General features: G+C 43.2%; 1 protein-coding gene and 1 long non-coding RNA gene across 2 annotated transcripts in view; one reads left to right on the top strand and one right to left on the bottom strand.

Moving 5' to 3' along the window:
- The window catches only part of LOC309536584, a 179,789-nt gene that overhangs the window by 118,494 nt on the left and 43,873 nt on the right, over window positions 1–17,422 (top strand). The window lies entirely within an intron of this gene.
- Window positions 54–10,382, bottom strand: LOC309536707 (gastrokine-1-like). The gene is made up of 6 exons (XM_082230907.1): window positions 10,325–10,382; window positions 9,901–9,948; window positions 8,482–8,619; window positions 8,259–8,366; window positions 2,329–2,467; window positions 54–309 (listed from the first exon to the last, which is right to left on the bottom strand). The coding sequence occupies exons 1-6, from the start codon at window positions 10,334–10,336 to the stop codon at window positions 212–214; spliced, it is 543 nt and encodes a 180-aa protein (XP_082087033.1). The 5' UTR covers window positions 10,337–10,382; the 3' UTR covers window positions 54–211.

Raw genomic sequence — 17,422 nt, 5'->3', positions numbered from 1 at the left:
TGTCGCATTATTAAATCTTCCTTCAAATTTCAAGAAACTAAAATCAAGACCCATTCATGTTGTAAACGTTTATTATTCTTCAAGTGCTGATAGCTGGATTGCGCTTGGAAAACTGAGCAGTGGCTGGAGAGGAAAACATGGACAGCGAGAATGTTGTTGTGAGGAGAACAAGGAAGGCAAAGAATTGCTCTGTGGACTTTTGGCCAGCATTTTAGCAACTCGGAATGTTGCCGCAGAGATAGATGTTGAATAAGCCATGTAGGATCCCGACATTCACACACCCTCGACTCTGCAAGGGGAGGTTGGCTCCTGTGAAGGGGGGAAACACAACACAATTATTAGCAAAGAAGCATCAGACACAGTGCTGCCATCTCCAAGACATGGTTGGCCTTTCCAAATTGGGGGCCTGGAAAATAAATCCAGGTCCTTCACCCCCAAGCAGCTTCCACGCCAGGGGTCAGCAATTTTTTTTAGGAGGGGGCCAGTTCACCGCCCCTCAGACCTTGTGGTGGGCCAGACTGCGCACGTGCACGCACACAGTGGGGGGCTCCTCTCTCCCCCCAGCCCCTCTCCTCCCCCTGCTTTCCTACCTCCTCCACCACTCTGCCTATGGTTGGGAGCCGGTGGCGGTGGCGTCACCTCTCCTTTCCAGGCCAGCTTCCCTGGGAATGGGGCCAGCAGGCATGCCAAGCTCCAGCCAATGCCCCACGATGCGCCCGTCACGATGCTCATACCGTGGCCATGGATGGAGAGGCCAGTGAGTTGGTGTCAAGTCTGGACTGTGCCTCAGCATGCGGGCAGCGAGGCTTCGGATTAGCTGGCACCAATCAAAGCCCACCTCCCTTCCTCCGCAGGGTGGGGAGAAGCCAGGAGGAGGGAGAAGGTGTGTGAGAGGGGTGGGGGAATGGCGCCCCACCAAAAAAATGCAAAAAAAATATGGTGCAGCCCAAACGATCACACCAATCCAAGTAGCGATTCCAGGACTGTCGGCAGGCTGGATCCAGAGGGCAATTGGGCCTGATCTGGCCCGCAGCCCTTAGTTTGCTGACACTTTGTTCTACACACTCTGCAAAGTCAGCTTGAATCACGTCTACACAAGAGGCTTAAACTGGATTGGAATGAGTTTGGCTATCGTGCAACTGTTCCCTACAAAAGTCTTGGCATTGTGTGTGTGTGTGTTTGCTGGTGATTAATTTCTTGCTGTAGTATTTTAGCCTTCTACACAGCCCCAAATCCCAAGGTTCCTTCAGGTGGAAATATCTAGGTCAGTAGTTCCCAAACTTTTTGGGACCACCCACCCCCACCCAAGTTCCAGCGACCCCTCCCTTACCCATTACAGTGGTACCTCGGAAGTCGAATGGAATCCGTTCCGGAAGTCTGTTTGACTTCCAAAATGTTCAGAAACCAAGGTGCAGCTTCTGATTGGCTGCAGGAAGCTCCTGCAGCCAATCAGAAGCTATGGAAGTCACATCAGACGTTTGGGTTCCAAAGAACATTCGCAAACCGGAACACTCACTTCCAGGTTTGTGGCATTCAGGAGCCAAAGCGTTTGATTCGCAAGGCGTTCAGGATCCAAAGTACGACTGTATTCCGAATAGGGGTTTGTACAACCCACTAAGGAAGACAGTGACACAATAGGAGGAATTAACTGCACATTTATCCAAAATCCGGTTTAAACTATTTTGTTTAATGAATTCAACAAAACTAATGAACTTGATCCCAGCTTTTGCCCCTCCAGTGCCCCCCTTCTACCCCCTTGCCTCTTAGAGCCCCCCCGATATATGGGGGACACTACTGCCCTCTTTGGAATCCACTGACCTAGAGGCCTGAAATGGGTTCAGATCAGCAAAGGTGTTCCCTGTGCTGTACAGAAAATGGTAGGAGTAGGACATCTAAGCAAAAAACTCATCGGTTTAAAGGAACATTAATCTGAGCTCACTTCTCCCTTTGGCTCAGCAGCCAAGATGAGGCCTACCCTTCCAAGAGCAGTTTGACCAGCTTGCACAACTGTCAAGTGGGGTTTGATGTCCTGCTCCCTAGTGGGGACACCATTTAGAAAGGATAGGAAGGCCACCTCCTCTCCTCTGTGTGTCAACCTGACTGGTCATGATCTCCTACTACCTCCCTTAACCTGGTCCCCTTCCAGATGTTTTGGACAACGTCTCCTTCCAGTCCCAGCATCATACAGTCATGCTGGCTGGGTGTGTGTGATGGGAATTGTAGTCCAAAACATCTGGAGGGCACCAGGTTGACCAAGATTATCTGCCCACTGAGTTTAACCCCACACAGCCATTTCTACAGCTAGAGAGCAAGAGAAACCTGCCCCACCTTGCTCCTTGGAGGCGTAGTACACAGGAATCCCACTGCAGAGCTGCTCAATGGGGCTTCCAAACTGAACAGTGTTCTGGACACGGGTCTTGCCAATCAAGAATGTTAAGTCACTCGCCGGAAGGGTGCTCTTGGACAGCTGTGCCAGGGAGGGATGAAAAAAATGGAATTACTAGTGGAAATTTATCATGATCAGAGAACATGCTTGGAGATGCTCTAGTGCAGGGCTGAAAATCTCCCTCACTTTTTAAAAACCATTCTTCATCAATTAAGTAGAAAAAAAGACTGCATTCCAAAATCAGGGGTGTCTTACCCATAGAGGCTAGTGGTGCAGGGCGCCAGGGCGCCAAGTTCTGGAGGGTGCCAGGGAAGAGGCAGAAGCTGGACATGGCACCTCCCAGCATCAGCTCACCACCCTCGCCCACCTCCGCCATGCCACGCCGCGCCAGGAGCCTCCACCTGCCATGGCCACCGTGGCATGAAGCGGCCAGCTGAACCAGGAGCCGCCACATCCAGCCTCCGCCTCTTCCCCGCTGGAGGAGCTGCCCTCCAGCCGCTGCCCGCTTCCTCCAGCCCCGCAAAGCTGGGCATGTTGCCGGCAGCGCTGTCCTCCCTAAAAAAGGTTGGCAACTCTGGGAAAGGGGGGCCTGCCAGAGGGATCTTTGCACCATGGCGCCGGATATGCTTAAGATGGCCCTGTCCAAAATTATCATAGAATTGGGGACTTCCGGGACAGCGCCATCGGCAATGGTGGAGTTCCTCTGACAGAGAGGAACCCGCTCCGTGAAAATCGGGTCTTGCCGCCGCGGCGAAGGCGGAGACCCTTTAAAAATCCCAGGCGGAGGAAGCCTGGGAACATGGGATTCAGCTGACACCAGGAGCGCCTTCCCTACTCGCAGGGAAACCCTCTTTCGGGGGTCCAAAGCGACGTGGGTTGAGCGGCACGGTGTTTTGAATCAACCGCTACTTTTATGGAGTGAAGCCGCACAGCCGTTGCCGGAGAGCGCTGACTTTTTCCTGTGGACAATTGGACTCTAAACAAGTACCCGTGAGTAGAACGGAAAATTGGATTAAGTACTAAGAAATATTTTAATTTGGCACCGAAATGGGAAGGTTCTAAACAGGAAGTCCGCCTCCGGTTTTTTGTAAATAGATTGAAGCAAAAAACTTTGTAAGCTGAAGTCTGGAAAGTCGTATATAAAGTTCTAAATTTCCTTCATTCATCACCACCAAAACCCCTCTTGGAAGCAGGAGAAAAGAGAGGGATTTTTGACTGTTTAAGCCTGCAGGAGAGAGAGTAAAGAAAGATAAATTTTCCACCGTCTCAAACCTGGGAACGGGGTGTCAGAGACAGAAATTTATGGGGAAAGTTGATCGACTGTGAACGGAACGTATTTTGACAGATAGTAAAAAAAAAAGAGAGAGAGAGAAATATATTGATTCCAATGTTGCTTCTTGCAATCAAAAGAAACAAAGTATTTGAAAAGTGAAAGTAATTTTTCCTTGTTGGTCCTGCTTTTAAAAGATGGATACAAATAGAAATTGTCTCCTCTAGAGGGAGCTTGTTAATTTGTTGCCGGAGCTGATCTGGGGACCTCACAGCTGGATGATTAGGATCATGAGACCAGACTCTAACCTTGGGGGGGGGGGAGAGAATGTGTTTACAAGAAGTCTTGGTGCTTGCTTTTGGCAAAACAAGTGCCTTGCTGGAGCAGATGCATGAGCAGATGGATTTGATGACTGTTGCAGTTAAAAACTTTGGACAAACGGTGAATACCCATATAGAAACCATTCAGGAACCAGCCCAGGAATCTGTTTTGATAGGGCAAGTGCAAGGGCAGAAGAAAATGGAGGAGGTTGTTGTTGAACCTCAAATAACACAAATGGAGAGACCCGAGGCCTTGCAGGAGTATAAGCCGCTGTTCTTGAAGTTCGAATCTGGAGTGGACCAGGGGGGTCTGGAGTTGTGAGGGCTCTTAATTTTGGAAAGACTTTGAAACATGCTTTTAAATACTTTCTGGATTACAGTGTTGACTGTGGGGAATGGGACTGTGGGGAATGGGCTGATCTGCTGAGGAAAGATGGAGATACTTTTGGATTGGAGTCCTCCCGAGACCTACCCCCCAATGAGAAAGGAAAGAAAACAAGAAAAAGATCAACAAAAGATAAAGTAAAGGGCAGGTATAAACAAGAAGAAAACCTGCAGAAGGGACATGGAAAAGATTTAAGAGCCTCGGACATAAGAGCACCAGGTTGATGGATTAGATAGATGAGAAAGGACTGACAAAACCCGAGACCAGGAAGAAGAGACGATGGATGAAGATTGGAAGAAAGTTTCAAAATTTATTTAGAAAAGTATTGTAAAATTAATGAGTATTAGGAAAATGTTGGAATGAAATTATTTGGCTTTAGCAGAAATGTCAAAAAGAATTATGAAAGAATATGTTATGGTTAAAAGAATTTGGTATATATAAGTTTTAAGTTTTAGGGTTTTTTTAGGTAAGATAAGGTTAAAATAGATTAAGGTAATTTAAATGGCAGAATATTGTGAAAGATGGAAAGGATTTGCTGAGATAATTAACAACTAGAATACAAAAAAGGGAGGTGTGAGGAGGTCGTTGAAATAAGTTAATGAAAGTTAAGGATTTGGGAATATTAGACTTGTTTTTTAATTGTTTGTTTATTTTTGTTTTTTGATTTAGATGTATTGTGTGTTTTGTTATTTTTTTTTTGACTTTGGTTTTTATTGATCTGTATTGTTTAATTGTTATGTTTATCTACTTTTTCCTCTCTTTTTCTCCCTCTCTTCTCTTTTCTTTCTTCTTTCTTTGTAACTTTAAAATTCTCAATAAACATCATTTAAAAAACAAAAACAAAATTATCATAGAATTGTTGAAGAAGGATCTTTTAGCTCAACCTCCTGCAAAGCAGGAATCACAGCTCAAGTATCCCTGACAGATGGCCATCCAACCTCTGTTGAAAATCCTCCAGTGAAGGAGAGGCCACCACCTTCCGAGGGAGTCCATTCCACTGTTGAACAGCTCCCTTCCTGGTCCATCTTCTATGCCCAATTTCCTCCACAAATTCCTTTGTTAGCCCTCCCTGTGGCTCATCTGTAGGCCTGTTCTGCTTATGGCAGCACCCGGAGAGAATCACAAGAGGCGGCCGTGCCAGACAACGGAATCCGTGCCTAGTGTTGAGTTTCCCATTTCAGCAACAGATTTAAAGTTTATGGGAGTGATCCGCAGATTTTCCTGCTGGCATCTGTCTTTCTTCATTCCACACACCATTGTGATGTTTAGGACAACTTCATTTGGTCAGAACAATAGCGGCTGTTTGGGGAAGCCACAAAAGTGGAGTCCCTAGGCCTATAAATTTCATGAGCTTCTACAGAGGTAAATCAAGTCTGCATAAACAGAGCTGGGTGCCTGGTTCAGCACAAAGTTCAGGGCAGGCTACTGTCTATCAGGCCAGCTCAAGGCTGAGATTCTCCTTCACATTCTAGGCACATTGATAAGTTCAGTTCAGTTCAATTTATTGTGTTTAGTGAGCAGCCATTACACACATAAAAATAATAAGAATGCTGCTAATAATAGTGGTTTACATTTCTACTTCCTGACGTCTACAGGATAAATAATTTCTCATTCCCCCTTTAAGTTTCAATGTTTCATTACACGAATCTGTAAAGCCTTGGTAAGGAATTTGGATGTTCTAAAGGATATACAGTGGTACCTCGGGTTACATACGCTTCAGGTTACAGACGCTTCAGGTTACAGACTCTGCTAACCCAGAAATAGTACCTCAGGTTAAGATCTTTGCTTCAGGATGAGAACAGAAATCGTGCTCCGGTGGCACAGCAGCAGCAGGAGGCCCCATTAGCTAAAGTGGTGCTTCAGGTTAAGAACAGTTTCAGGTTAAGAACGGGCCTCTGGAACGAATTAAGTACTTAACCCGAGGTACCATTGTAAACCTCTCTACATCAGACATCAAAAAACAGGTCTTTGCAAGAGACGTCCCTCCCTTCTGTGATCTTAACAATGGGTGGAAGTAATTGTTTCTAAGGTCATTATAAAAAAGGGCATTCTAGGAGTACATGAGTTATGTCTCCTATTGACTCAGAGTTGCAGCCGCAAAATCTGTCCTCGTTAGGAACTCCTTTATGTCAGTCCGTCGAATCTGCGAACGGAAGGACGTTTAGTCTTGCCTGTGTAAAGGCTATCCCCATTTTAACATTTGGCAAATTGATCTTGGCAGGGATGCATACAATGGAATAAAAAAAATACACTTAGATTGACAGATGTTGAGCTCAGTAGTTTGTGAATGCATCTTGGTGTCTCTAAGCCTTTGAAGTATTAATTCTTTAGCTCTCTCAAAAATATGAAATGGGGGGGGGTGGAGTATTAATTCTTTAGCTCTCTCAAAACCCCGAGTCACAAGAAAGGAGGCAGAAGGTCCCAACCTCATGGCAGCAGATTCCATTTCACATTTCCATGAGTTTGGGGTCATGTCTTCCAAAATTGTCATGAGGGATTTTGATACATTCTTGGGGGGGAGGGGAATTAAACCAAAAAAGCAGAGCTAGTCTAAGGGCTCTGGCTTGAATGGGCATAACACCCAGTTCTGCAGGGAGCAGTGCTATTTTGGTAGAGGTAGGGAGGGTGAAAGAAGAGAGAGCAAAATATAGTCTGAAGCTCAACATCAAAAAAACAAAGATCATGGCCACTGGTCCCATCACCTCCTGGCAAATAGAAGGGGAAGAAATAGAGGCAGTGAGAGATTTTACTTTCTTGGGCTCCATGATCACTGCAGATGGTGACAGCAGCCACAAAATTAAAAGACGCCTGCTTCTTGGGAGAAAAGTAATGACAAACCTAGACAGCATCTTAAAAAGCAGAGGCATCACCTTGCTGACAAAGATCCGTATAGTTAAAGCTATGGTTTTCTCAGTAGTGATGTATGGAAGTGAGAGCTGGACCATAAAGAAGGCTGATTGCCAAAGAATGGATGCTTTTGAATTCTGGTGCTGGAGGAGACTCTTGAGAGTCCCATGGACTGCAAGAAGATCAAACGTCTCCATTCTTAAGGAAATCAGCCCTGAGTGCTCACTGGAAGGACAGATCCTGAAGCTGAGGCTCCAAAACTTTGGCCACCTCATGAGAAGAGAAGACTCCCTGGAAAAGACCCTGATGTTGGGAAAGATGGAGGGCACAAGGAGAAGGGGAAGGCAGAGGACGAGATGGTTGGACAGTGTTCTCGAAGCTACTAGCATGAGTTTGACCAAACTGCAGGAGGCAGTGGAAGACAGGAGTGCCTGGCATGCTCTGGTCCAGGGGGTCACGAAGAGTCAGGCACGACTAAACGACTAAACAACAACAAAGGGACTGGCAGGAGTCTCTCCAGTAAATCAAAATTGGCCATGGCCCACAGTGGTGCTCCATAGAACATCTCTGGCAACACCCCGGTCTTATAAAGTTCTAAAGTGGGCTGCAACAAGTTGCCCCTTTTGTAGGCTGGAATCGTAGTAGTCCATTTAAAGTTCTACCACCTAAATAAGGTGCTTGATTGAAGCTGTGCAGACCATTAGCCCGCCCACTGAAAGACCAAACTGAGATACTTAAATGAGACTACTTGCTCCAGTGTATTTCCTCCGAGCAACCAATTGTAAGTTTTCTTAGATTTGCCAAACATCATAACTTTAGTTTTTTGGTAATTTATAGTAAGATGCTCATTCTTTCAGTCCAAGGGGAACCGATTCAGCAGTCTGCACAAGCCCAATTGGGTGTAGGAAATCAAGATTGCATCATCTGGACACATTCATAAGGCAGTGTGAGGAAGCAGTTTCTCCTAATATCCTCTCAAACACTCTTGCAGTTTTTACATCTCTTCTCATGTAGGCTACCAATCAAAGCATATAATTTCCACTACAATACCTTCTGCCCTTTGAAACTGCGGAGTGTCTCCAGGCTTGGGAATAGCTCGAAATCCATTGCTGCTACAACACAGACCCTCTTCCGAAACAGCCTTGCAGCAAAAAGGCCCTATCAAATGCAAGAAAAAGCAGCTTTTAATTATAAATCCAAAGATTCAAATCTCCATTGATCTGTCCAGAATTAGTGGGTCAGAATTACTATCTGCTTTTGGGGGCGGGGTTACCTTTTGGTAATCCCAGACTGCATCCCATCCATTCCACCCATTATAGTTGTGGATATTGGCTGTTTGATCTTGCTGGTTGACCCTCACCGCCTGGTGGGTGCTGGTGTCGGTATTTCCTTGGTGCTTTACAGCAATAACCTAGGGAGTTTAAAAAAGGGCTGTAATGAACGAGGCAGGGGGTAGGCATGCGGGGGGGGGGGGCTATGAAACTCTGCCTTGGCTGGGGATGGAGGGGGCTTCAACAATTTTTCAAGGAGACTGTATCAAAGCTGGTCATCAAGTCATCATGAAGATTTATTTTTTAGTATTATTTATTGAATGTATCTCCCGCTTTTCCTCCACAGAAAAAAGCAGGAGCACAGAAAAGGCAAAGTATATCTCCAGGTAGACGAACTGTGTTCTGACCTCTGAAAGAAAAATAACAGTATATGTCAATGAAATATCCAGCAATGTCATCCAGCAATGACATAGTACAGCAATGCGATGGACAAGTGGGGGGCAAGCTCCTTGTTTGGGGGGACACCCTCCCCCACCCCTTCTGCCATCATCCATGCCAAAGAAAACCAGGGTGGCACATTTTTGCTTGTGACTTTGCCGGATATGCACGTGTTTTTTTAAGTAATTCCTGTTAATATCATGCATTTCCACATGCTATTTTCACTAATACATTCGTTTTTATGCACAGTTTTTCTTAACAGATGCATTTTTGTCTACAAAAAACAACAACCAACAACAACTGCACCACAAAATTCAGAGAAATATGAATTCTGAAGGCTAGCTGTGTTTCTGTTCACATTATTTTGAGAAATTCAAATCAGGTGGGTTCATACTAAAATGTGAACCTGGCTGAGTGAGTTTCTCCCCCGTCCTGGACTTCATTTTTTTTTTTTAAGAAATATTTATTAAGGTTTTCACAATATTACATAATGAAAAAGAAAAAAGAAAAAATAGGAAATAAAAAACAGTTAAAAATAATTCCATCTTTACATCACTTATCTTTCATTTACTTGTTTCCCGGACCTCCTCATACCTCCCTTTTTTGTATTCCAGTTCAATTTATTAGTTCAGCAATTCCTTTCCCTCCTTATTATCCTGATCTTTAATCTTAATATATTATAACATTAAATTTTTACCTATTAAAAATCCAATTTTTCCATATTCTTTTAAACCATTACAGCTAGAAACCACTTAACTTCAATCCAACATCATTCTAACATTCCTTAATTTTGCAATATTTCTGTAAATAGTCTTTAAATTTCCTCCAATCTTCTTCCACCGTCCTGGACTTAAGAACCTAATCTGTCCTATCAGACAACTGGGAAAGGCTGCCCCGTGGAGATGCCCATAAAACAACAAGTAACCTCCTTAAACGGGGTCAGCCTCTTTTCCCCATCCCAACGTTGAGAAATGGTGACTTACATCACTGGCTGAAGAACAAGTCAGGGAGACAAGAAATACGAGGACAGTCTGAAGGAGAGATCAGATTTGCTTGTTAGATAATTATTGCAGGTTAAATGGCATCTTGAACAAAATGCAATGCAGTACGATAGGGGAAGGGCAGAATGGCAAAAGCTCCCAAGCTCAATCTCTGCTGGCATCTCTAGGTGGGGTTGGGACCTCTCAAAACATATGTGTCCATCAGCATCTTCAAGACCAGCTTGTCTTCCATGGCTACCATATGCACAAAGATACCCATCTCTCTTGCCCAGCAACTTGTTTCAGATTGCAAACCTTCATAAGGCGATTAACTACGTCCATTCTTGCAGTGGAATCCCATTAGCCGATGGCACCAAAAGAAAACAATTGTTATCACTACCGTGGCGAAGCTGGAAGCAGTACTTACCCAAATCTTCATTTGATCCACCTGCCAGATGTTTCCGAAAAAGAGGATTGAAAAAATCTCAGACTTTATGCTTAAATAAAGTTTCCATATCAGCAATTCCAAGGTCCAGAAAGATTAGCGAGATCTGCAGCAACGTAAGTAGCTCCAGGCTGGCATTAATCCCAGCTAAAAGTGGTTGGCAAATAACCTAATCTTTTGTTTTAAACAGACTTCCAGCCAAGTTCTAAAAAGATTTTTTTTCACTAGTAAGTTAGAACCAAGCACAATGAGATGTGCTCCTAATAGAAAGCTTTAAGGATGCAGACTTCATTCAGTGGCTGTTGTGTAGTTGAGCATGGCACTTGCAAAAACCCCAAGGGTGTCTAGCAGCTTGCAGGTATACGGCAGAATGCAAATTTAATTAATTATTATTATTATTATCAGGAACCAGGAGTGCTGAAGCTGCTTCTGAGTCACAGAACTGTAGAATGATAGAGCTGGCAAGCCCACCAAGGGTCATCCAGTCCGTACCTCGGCAATGCAGGAATCACAGCTCCAGAATCCCTGACAGATGGCTATCCAACCTCTGCCTAACCTTCCAAGGAAGTCCATTCCACACTGAAGCAGCTCTTACCCTCTGAAAACTGTTCCTGGTGTTTATCTGGAATCTCTTTTCTTGCCATTGGAATCCATCGGTTCAGGCCTTCCCCTCTGGAGCAGCAGAAAACAAGCTTTAAAAATGTATATACTAAATGAAAAGGCATACATATGTGTGTATACAGTGGGGGAAATGTGCCCTGAAATGCTAATAAATCTACCACACAAATGATAATCTATGTTGGAAATGCAAAGAAAAAGAAGGTACTTTTTATCATATGTGGTGGGCGTGTCCTAAGGTGAAAGACTTCTGGGAAAAGATTTATAATGAGTTGAAAAAAATGTTGAAAAATACATTTATTAAGAAACCAGAAGCCTTTCTACTTGGAATAATAGGACTGGAATTGCCAAAAAAAGATGTTAGACTGTTTTTGTATGCCACTACAGCGGCAAGACTTTTATTAGCCAAAAACTGGAAATCGCAAGAGATACCAACAATAGAAGATTGGCAGATGAAGATGTTGGACTTTTTGGAGCTGGCTGACTTGACTGGAAGAATCCGTGACCAGAAGAAAGAGGAGATACAAGAGGATTGGAAGAAATTAAAAGAATATTTAGCTAAATATTGTAAGATAAGATAAATAGAAAATTCTTGGAAGAAATTAATAGGCTTAGGGGTAGAATAAGAATATGTGCTAGTAAATATTAAGGATTAGAATAGTGATAAAGGAGAAGAGATTAGTAAATGAAAGGAGTTAGTATCATTAGAAATATGAATTTGGAGAACTGTTAAACAGGTGTTATAATGAAATTCAGTCAGAGGGGATTTGAGGAACTCAGTTATTAATGTAAAGAAATTAGGGATTTGAAGTAATAAGTCTTTTTTGTGTCTTTTTTCTTTGTTCTATGTCTTGTAATGTTTTTCTTTTTTCTTTGTGATAGATGTGAAAATCAATTAAAAAATTGAAAAAAAGAAATGCTAATAAATGTACAGGAAAACTTTAAAAAAAATGATGAAGAAATGTGGTGAACTGGAAAGATGGAAGGACAACAGAGAAACCTCTGGAATGCAACAAACAGTTTTTCTCCATTAACGCCGAGTGAATCAATTATGACAATTCCAAGGAAAGCAGCTGGTCTAGAAGCCGAAGGCATCATCCATGCTCTTCCTGCCTTTATGCTTCTTCCAACAGTATTAGGATAACCCAAGAAAAGCACGATGTCAGACGGGGCTGGGAGAGAAATTAATTGGATTCACATTTTAATGCAAACCAATCTAATCCCATCGTCAGGCCCACGATAGGCAGCTCCTCTTCCAAAGAGGATCTGGGTGAAGATGGTTTGCACACAAACACACACACACACACACCAAAACTGGCAGCACTCAGATCTTGCGCTATGCTATAAAAATATGTGGACGTTGGTGACTGCTGAGAAAATACAGTCACAGAATTGTAGAATTGGAAGTTAGCACAGGATACAGCAGCACAACTGCTGGCGGGAACGAAGCTTTCCACCATATAGCACCTTTGCTCAGAGATCTGCACTGGTTGCCAATTTGCTACTGGGCCAAGTTCAAGGTGTAACTATTTGCATATAAAGCTCTTAACAACTTGGAACCAGTTTACCTATGAGATTGCCTTACCAAACATGTGCCCACTTGACTGCTTGAATCAGTGCAATGGGCAGGTGCCACGTTAATACCCATTCCACATTTGCAAGAATTCAGTCTTTTAGCACCTGTACTTTGGAACTCCTATCCTTCTTTTTCCTTTTTAAATAATTCTTATTGATTTTACAAGTGTAGAGTTATAACAGTACCAAATACATAACCATATTTAGAATCTTCAGACTTCCCACCATGCCTACCATGGGTCCTATTGTCAACATTTTCAACTGCATATTTTCATAATCCATATTTTATATCTCTCCATATTGTCCATAGTGTTTGTTACATTACAAGTGTGGTGTAGTGGTTAAGAGCGGTAGTCTCGTAATCTGGGGAACCGGGTTCGCGTCTCTGCTCCTCCACATGCAGCTGCTGGGTGACCTTGGGCTGGTCACACTTCTTTGAAGTCTCTCAGCCCCACTCACCTCACAGAGTGTTTGTTGTGGGGGAGGAAGGGAAAGGAGAATGTTAGCCGCTTTGAGACTCCTTAAAGGGAGTGAAAGGCGGGATATCAAATCCAAACTCTTCTTCTTCTTCTTCTTGTTAAAAAGCTGCTAATGTTTCCATCTGCTTACAGTAGTCTCCTAAATAAATTATAATTTTCCCCATTCTTTCTTGAAGTTTTTGTCTTCTGGGTTCCTGAGCTTTTTGGCCAGCTTTGCCATTTCCGCGTAGTTCAACAGCTTGGTTTGCCATCCCTCTCTAGTAGGGACTTTGTCTTCTTTCCATCTCTGGGCCATTAGCATCTGTGCGGCTGTTGTCGCAGACATAAAAAGTCTTTTCTGCTCCTTGGAACTCCTAGCCTATTGTTATCAGGCAAAAACTTTCACTGTACTCATTTTGTGGCATCTGAATATAGACTGCATTTTTAATCAAGGCTTATATTGGCTTATATCTTGATCAGGTTCCTAAATTAAATGGGCTTAGATTTTCAAATGTTTCATGCCAGGCACAAGACCAGCTGCTTAAGAGAACCTTGGCAATGTTTTCCTCCTAGACAAGGGGGCCCCTTGATTGATAGCAGAAAACAATTCTCAAAGTCGTAAAAAGGGGGAATTACAGGCTGAGAACGAGGACACTGACCCTACATGTTACAGAAGATAAAAAAGGCAGAGATAAACATAATTAGGAATGAGTAAATAGTAAAATAATACCAATGTGCCTCCCAGTAAAATGAGCCAGATCTTCTTTCTAAGGTTAAAAGGCCAAGACCAAATGGAGAAGCATCTAGCTGGCAGAGAGAGCATTTTGGGAGAGCATTTTTGGGAAGTCTTTTTAAAGCTGTTTCTTTCTTAAACTGAGAGAGTTAAAGGGCAATTAATGTTGGGAAGAGCTAATGGGAAAAGCAGCTGGCTGAAGGGGGGGTGTAAACTGAAGAGGCTTCTTTTGAAACTGTTTTAAACTGAGTTCCTTTTTCTACTTTACAAAGACCTTATTCCTTTTAAGAGGCTACCTGTGTTGTGTATTAAATATATTGGCTTAAATGTAATTATGCAAAGGATTTAAGAAATGCTAGATTCTTATTTCATATAGTTGTAAGAGTTGTATTTATCCTGAAATTAAGTCAGCCACCAGCCTAGCCCCCCTGCCAGACAGGAAGACGCCATCCAACTAGTCCTGATATATAGCTGTCAGGCATTTGTTTGGAAACCTTCAAATGAAGGAGATCTTTCAATGTTGATGTGAAACTCAAGATCCTTGACATATGTTTAAGATAAAAATTTAAGATTAACCATTTGTTTTAGAAGGCAATAGGGCAAGGAGGGCAAGAGGTGAGCTGGTAATTAAGATTCCTTGTTGAGACACATGTAAGATATATTACTACTTATTTGTCATTTATAGATGTAACAATATATAGCTCTTTGTGTTCCATATAAGGACAGGAGGATATGGGTGTATCTTTTAGGATTGGTTATAGCAATCAGCCAATAGGAAATTCAACCAGGCTGATTGGACAGAGGCAGCCAAAGGAGGAGCAAGGGGCCTGGGCTGAGGGAATATAAGTGCTGGCCATAATGGCAGGAGGCCAGGCCAGAGCTTGGTAACCATATACCACTGTGCCTCTCATTTATTTGTCTGACAAATAAATTATTATTTTAATTTCTCTATTGCTGCGTTGAATATTTCATTCCAGCTAAGCGTTAACCACAAGCAGGGTGCTACAATTTCAACTCCTGCAAAAACATTTTTTGCTTAGATGAGCCTACCCAGATGTTTAGACAGTTGTTGTGAGCGTTAATCTGTTTTTAGTCTGCTGTTACTTTAACTTTTTGAAAGTTTTAAATTGTGGTGGATTCCTCTTGATTATTTTATTGCTTTGTCTTTTTGTAAACTGCTTTAAGGTTGTTGGTTGTTGTTTTCAATCAAGTATTAATATTATTAATGATAGCAATGTTGTCTCTAATTTGGCTAGCTTTAAAAAGCAAACAAATTTGACACAGCTGATGCAATAAATGGATGCTGGGTAAAGGTAAAGGTAAAGGGACCCCTGACCATTAGGTCCAGTTGTGACCAACTCTGGGGTTACGGCGCTCATCTCGCTTTACTGGCCAAGGAACCCGGCGTACAGCTTCCGGGTCATGTGGCCAGCATGACTAAGCCGCTTCCGGCAAACCAGAGCAGCGCACAGAAACACCGTTTACCTTCCCACCAGAGCGGTACCTATTTATCTACTTGCACTTGGACATGCTTTTGAACTGTTAGGTTGGCAGGAGCTGGGACCGAGCAATGGGAGATCACCCTGTTGCGGGGATTCGAACCGCCAACCTTCTGATTGGCAAGTCCTAGGCTCTGTGGTTTAACCCACAGCACCATAATGTTGTCTCTAATTTGGCTAGCTTTAAAAAGCAAACAAATTGGGCACAGCTGATGCACTAAATGGATGCTGGGTAGCATAGGTTAAAATCAAGGTGCAATGCCCAGATTTGTGGGCAGTGCCTGGCAATCCCCAACCGCCTAACGGTGCCCTCCAAAGTCACTTCTGACTGGGGATGTGGGACTCGGATCTAGTTAGGGATGGAGATCAGACAAATGAGGGCTGTTTTTGGATGTGCGTTTGGCTTCTTGGATGTGTTTGGCTCTCGTAGAGCCAGGCAGGCGAGTTCGTGAGTGCTGAGAAGGAATCTATGTAAAGTATGTAGTGCTGACAGCTGCAAGGGTGAAGCGGCAGATTTGGGAATGCTGGGTGGGAACGGAATGATTGGGAGAGTGTTTCCTTTGGCCAGCCCCCAGTCGAGGCAGGAGGCAGGAATGTGGAGGGACCTATCATGGGCCCTGTGGGCAATTCTCCTGGCTCTCTGGCAATTTCTCCAGGAGGAGTCTCCTTCATTTATTCTTCTTTTTTGACATCTCATTGCCTCTGGAAAAATAGGGGAATAAAAATAAAAGTGTCTCTTTAGAATTCAGGTTGTAGGCGGGCATGTTCCAGAAACACCTTGTTCAGTCAAAAATTACAATTCTGGAACTAGACTGTTCACACTCCTGTCTATGTGCACTTGCTGCATTTCTAGTGCTGAGTTTTCAATCTGTGTTATAATTATAATAACTTATTACTTATACCCCGCCCATCTGGATGGGTTTCCCCAGCCACTCTGGGCAGCTCCCAACCATAGCTGTCAACTTTCAGATTTGAAAATAAGGGATCAGCAGCCTCAAAAATAAGGGATCAGCAAATTAATGAATGTTAGAAGGATGTTGGATAGAAACTAAGCGGTTTCCAGCTGTAATGGTTTAAGAGATATGGGGGGGGGGGAAGGTTTTACAAATGGGTAAAAGTTTAATGGTAAGGATTTGCTGAACTAACAAATCGAACTGGAATACAAAGAAGGGAGGTATGAGGAGGTCCGAGGAAATAAGTGTATGGAAGTTATGTTATTGAAAATTAATGTGTGTTTTTAACTGTTTTTTATTTTGTATGTTTATTTTTCTTTTCTTTTTTGTTATATCTTAAAACTTTCAATAAATATCTTTAAAAAAAACAAAAAAACAAAATAAGGGATCAGCAGCCTCACCTGTCCTGGGGACAGTCTATGGGATATCTAGCAGGAAGCAGCTTTTTCCCGCAAAAAAAGGGAAGGTTGACAGCTATGCTCCCAACAGAATATTAAAAGGACAATAAATCATCAAACATTAAAAACTTCCCTTGACAACACTACGTTATCCAAAATGCTTATGCACCTTTGTGATTTCATAGAATCATATGGTTGTTAGGGATCTCTCCAGGAGGCATCGGGTCCAGTCCCCTTCCATGCAGGTGTCACACCTGTCATGGGTGGTTATTGCATCCAATTTCACTCGCAGAGCTTTCAGAGGATTCAAATCTTCTTGACCTAGTCGGTCAGTTTGGGGAGGCATTTCAGGCCTGGATCCTCTCCTGTTAGGCCCAAACGTGTGTCTTTGAAGATGAAATGAGTCTGAGTTCCTCCTTTTTTGTTTAGATGTCCTCCCTGGCTTATATCCAGCTTAAAATCTGTAGTCTGAGTCTTAATATTTCACTGAGGAAGGGTAATAGTTACAAGGAAGCTGGATGTTGGAAGATTTAGGAACTTACTCCCACAAGAGGCAGCATTTCAACCACTAAAAAGAAGAAACTAAAGATCTCTCTGCTACTATATCTGAACTTTAAAATATCAGTGGAAGAGGCCCTCATGCTGAGCCTAAAACAGCCATCACACACCTAGTGAGACCTCAGGCTGGCACGTGAGGTTGCTTGGTGGACCTGACGGATTATGCCTAATGCAGGAACATTCGTGTTTGAGGTCTGGCAGAGGCACTCGAGCAATCTCACCTTCTTACCTTTTTTGTCGATCAATGCCTTAGTGCCAAAGATAAATGTGACAGAGATGGACAAAGAC

Source organism: Podarcis vaucheri (assembly GCF_965113315.1).
Source record: "Podarcis vaucheri genome assembly, chromosome: 7".
Classification (NCBI taxonomy): Eukaryota; Metazoa; Chordata; class Lepidosauria; order Squamata; family Lacertidae; genus Podarcis; species Podarcis vaucheri.
Note: the sequence above shows the minus strand (reverse complement) of the source record. Positions and strands in the feature narration are given on the sequence as shown.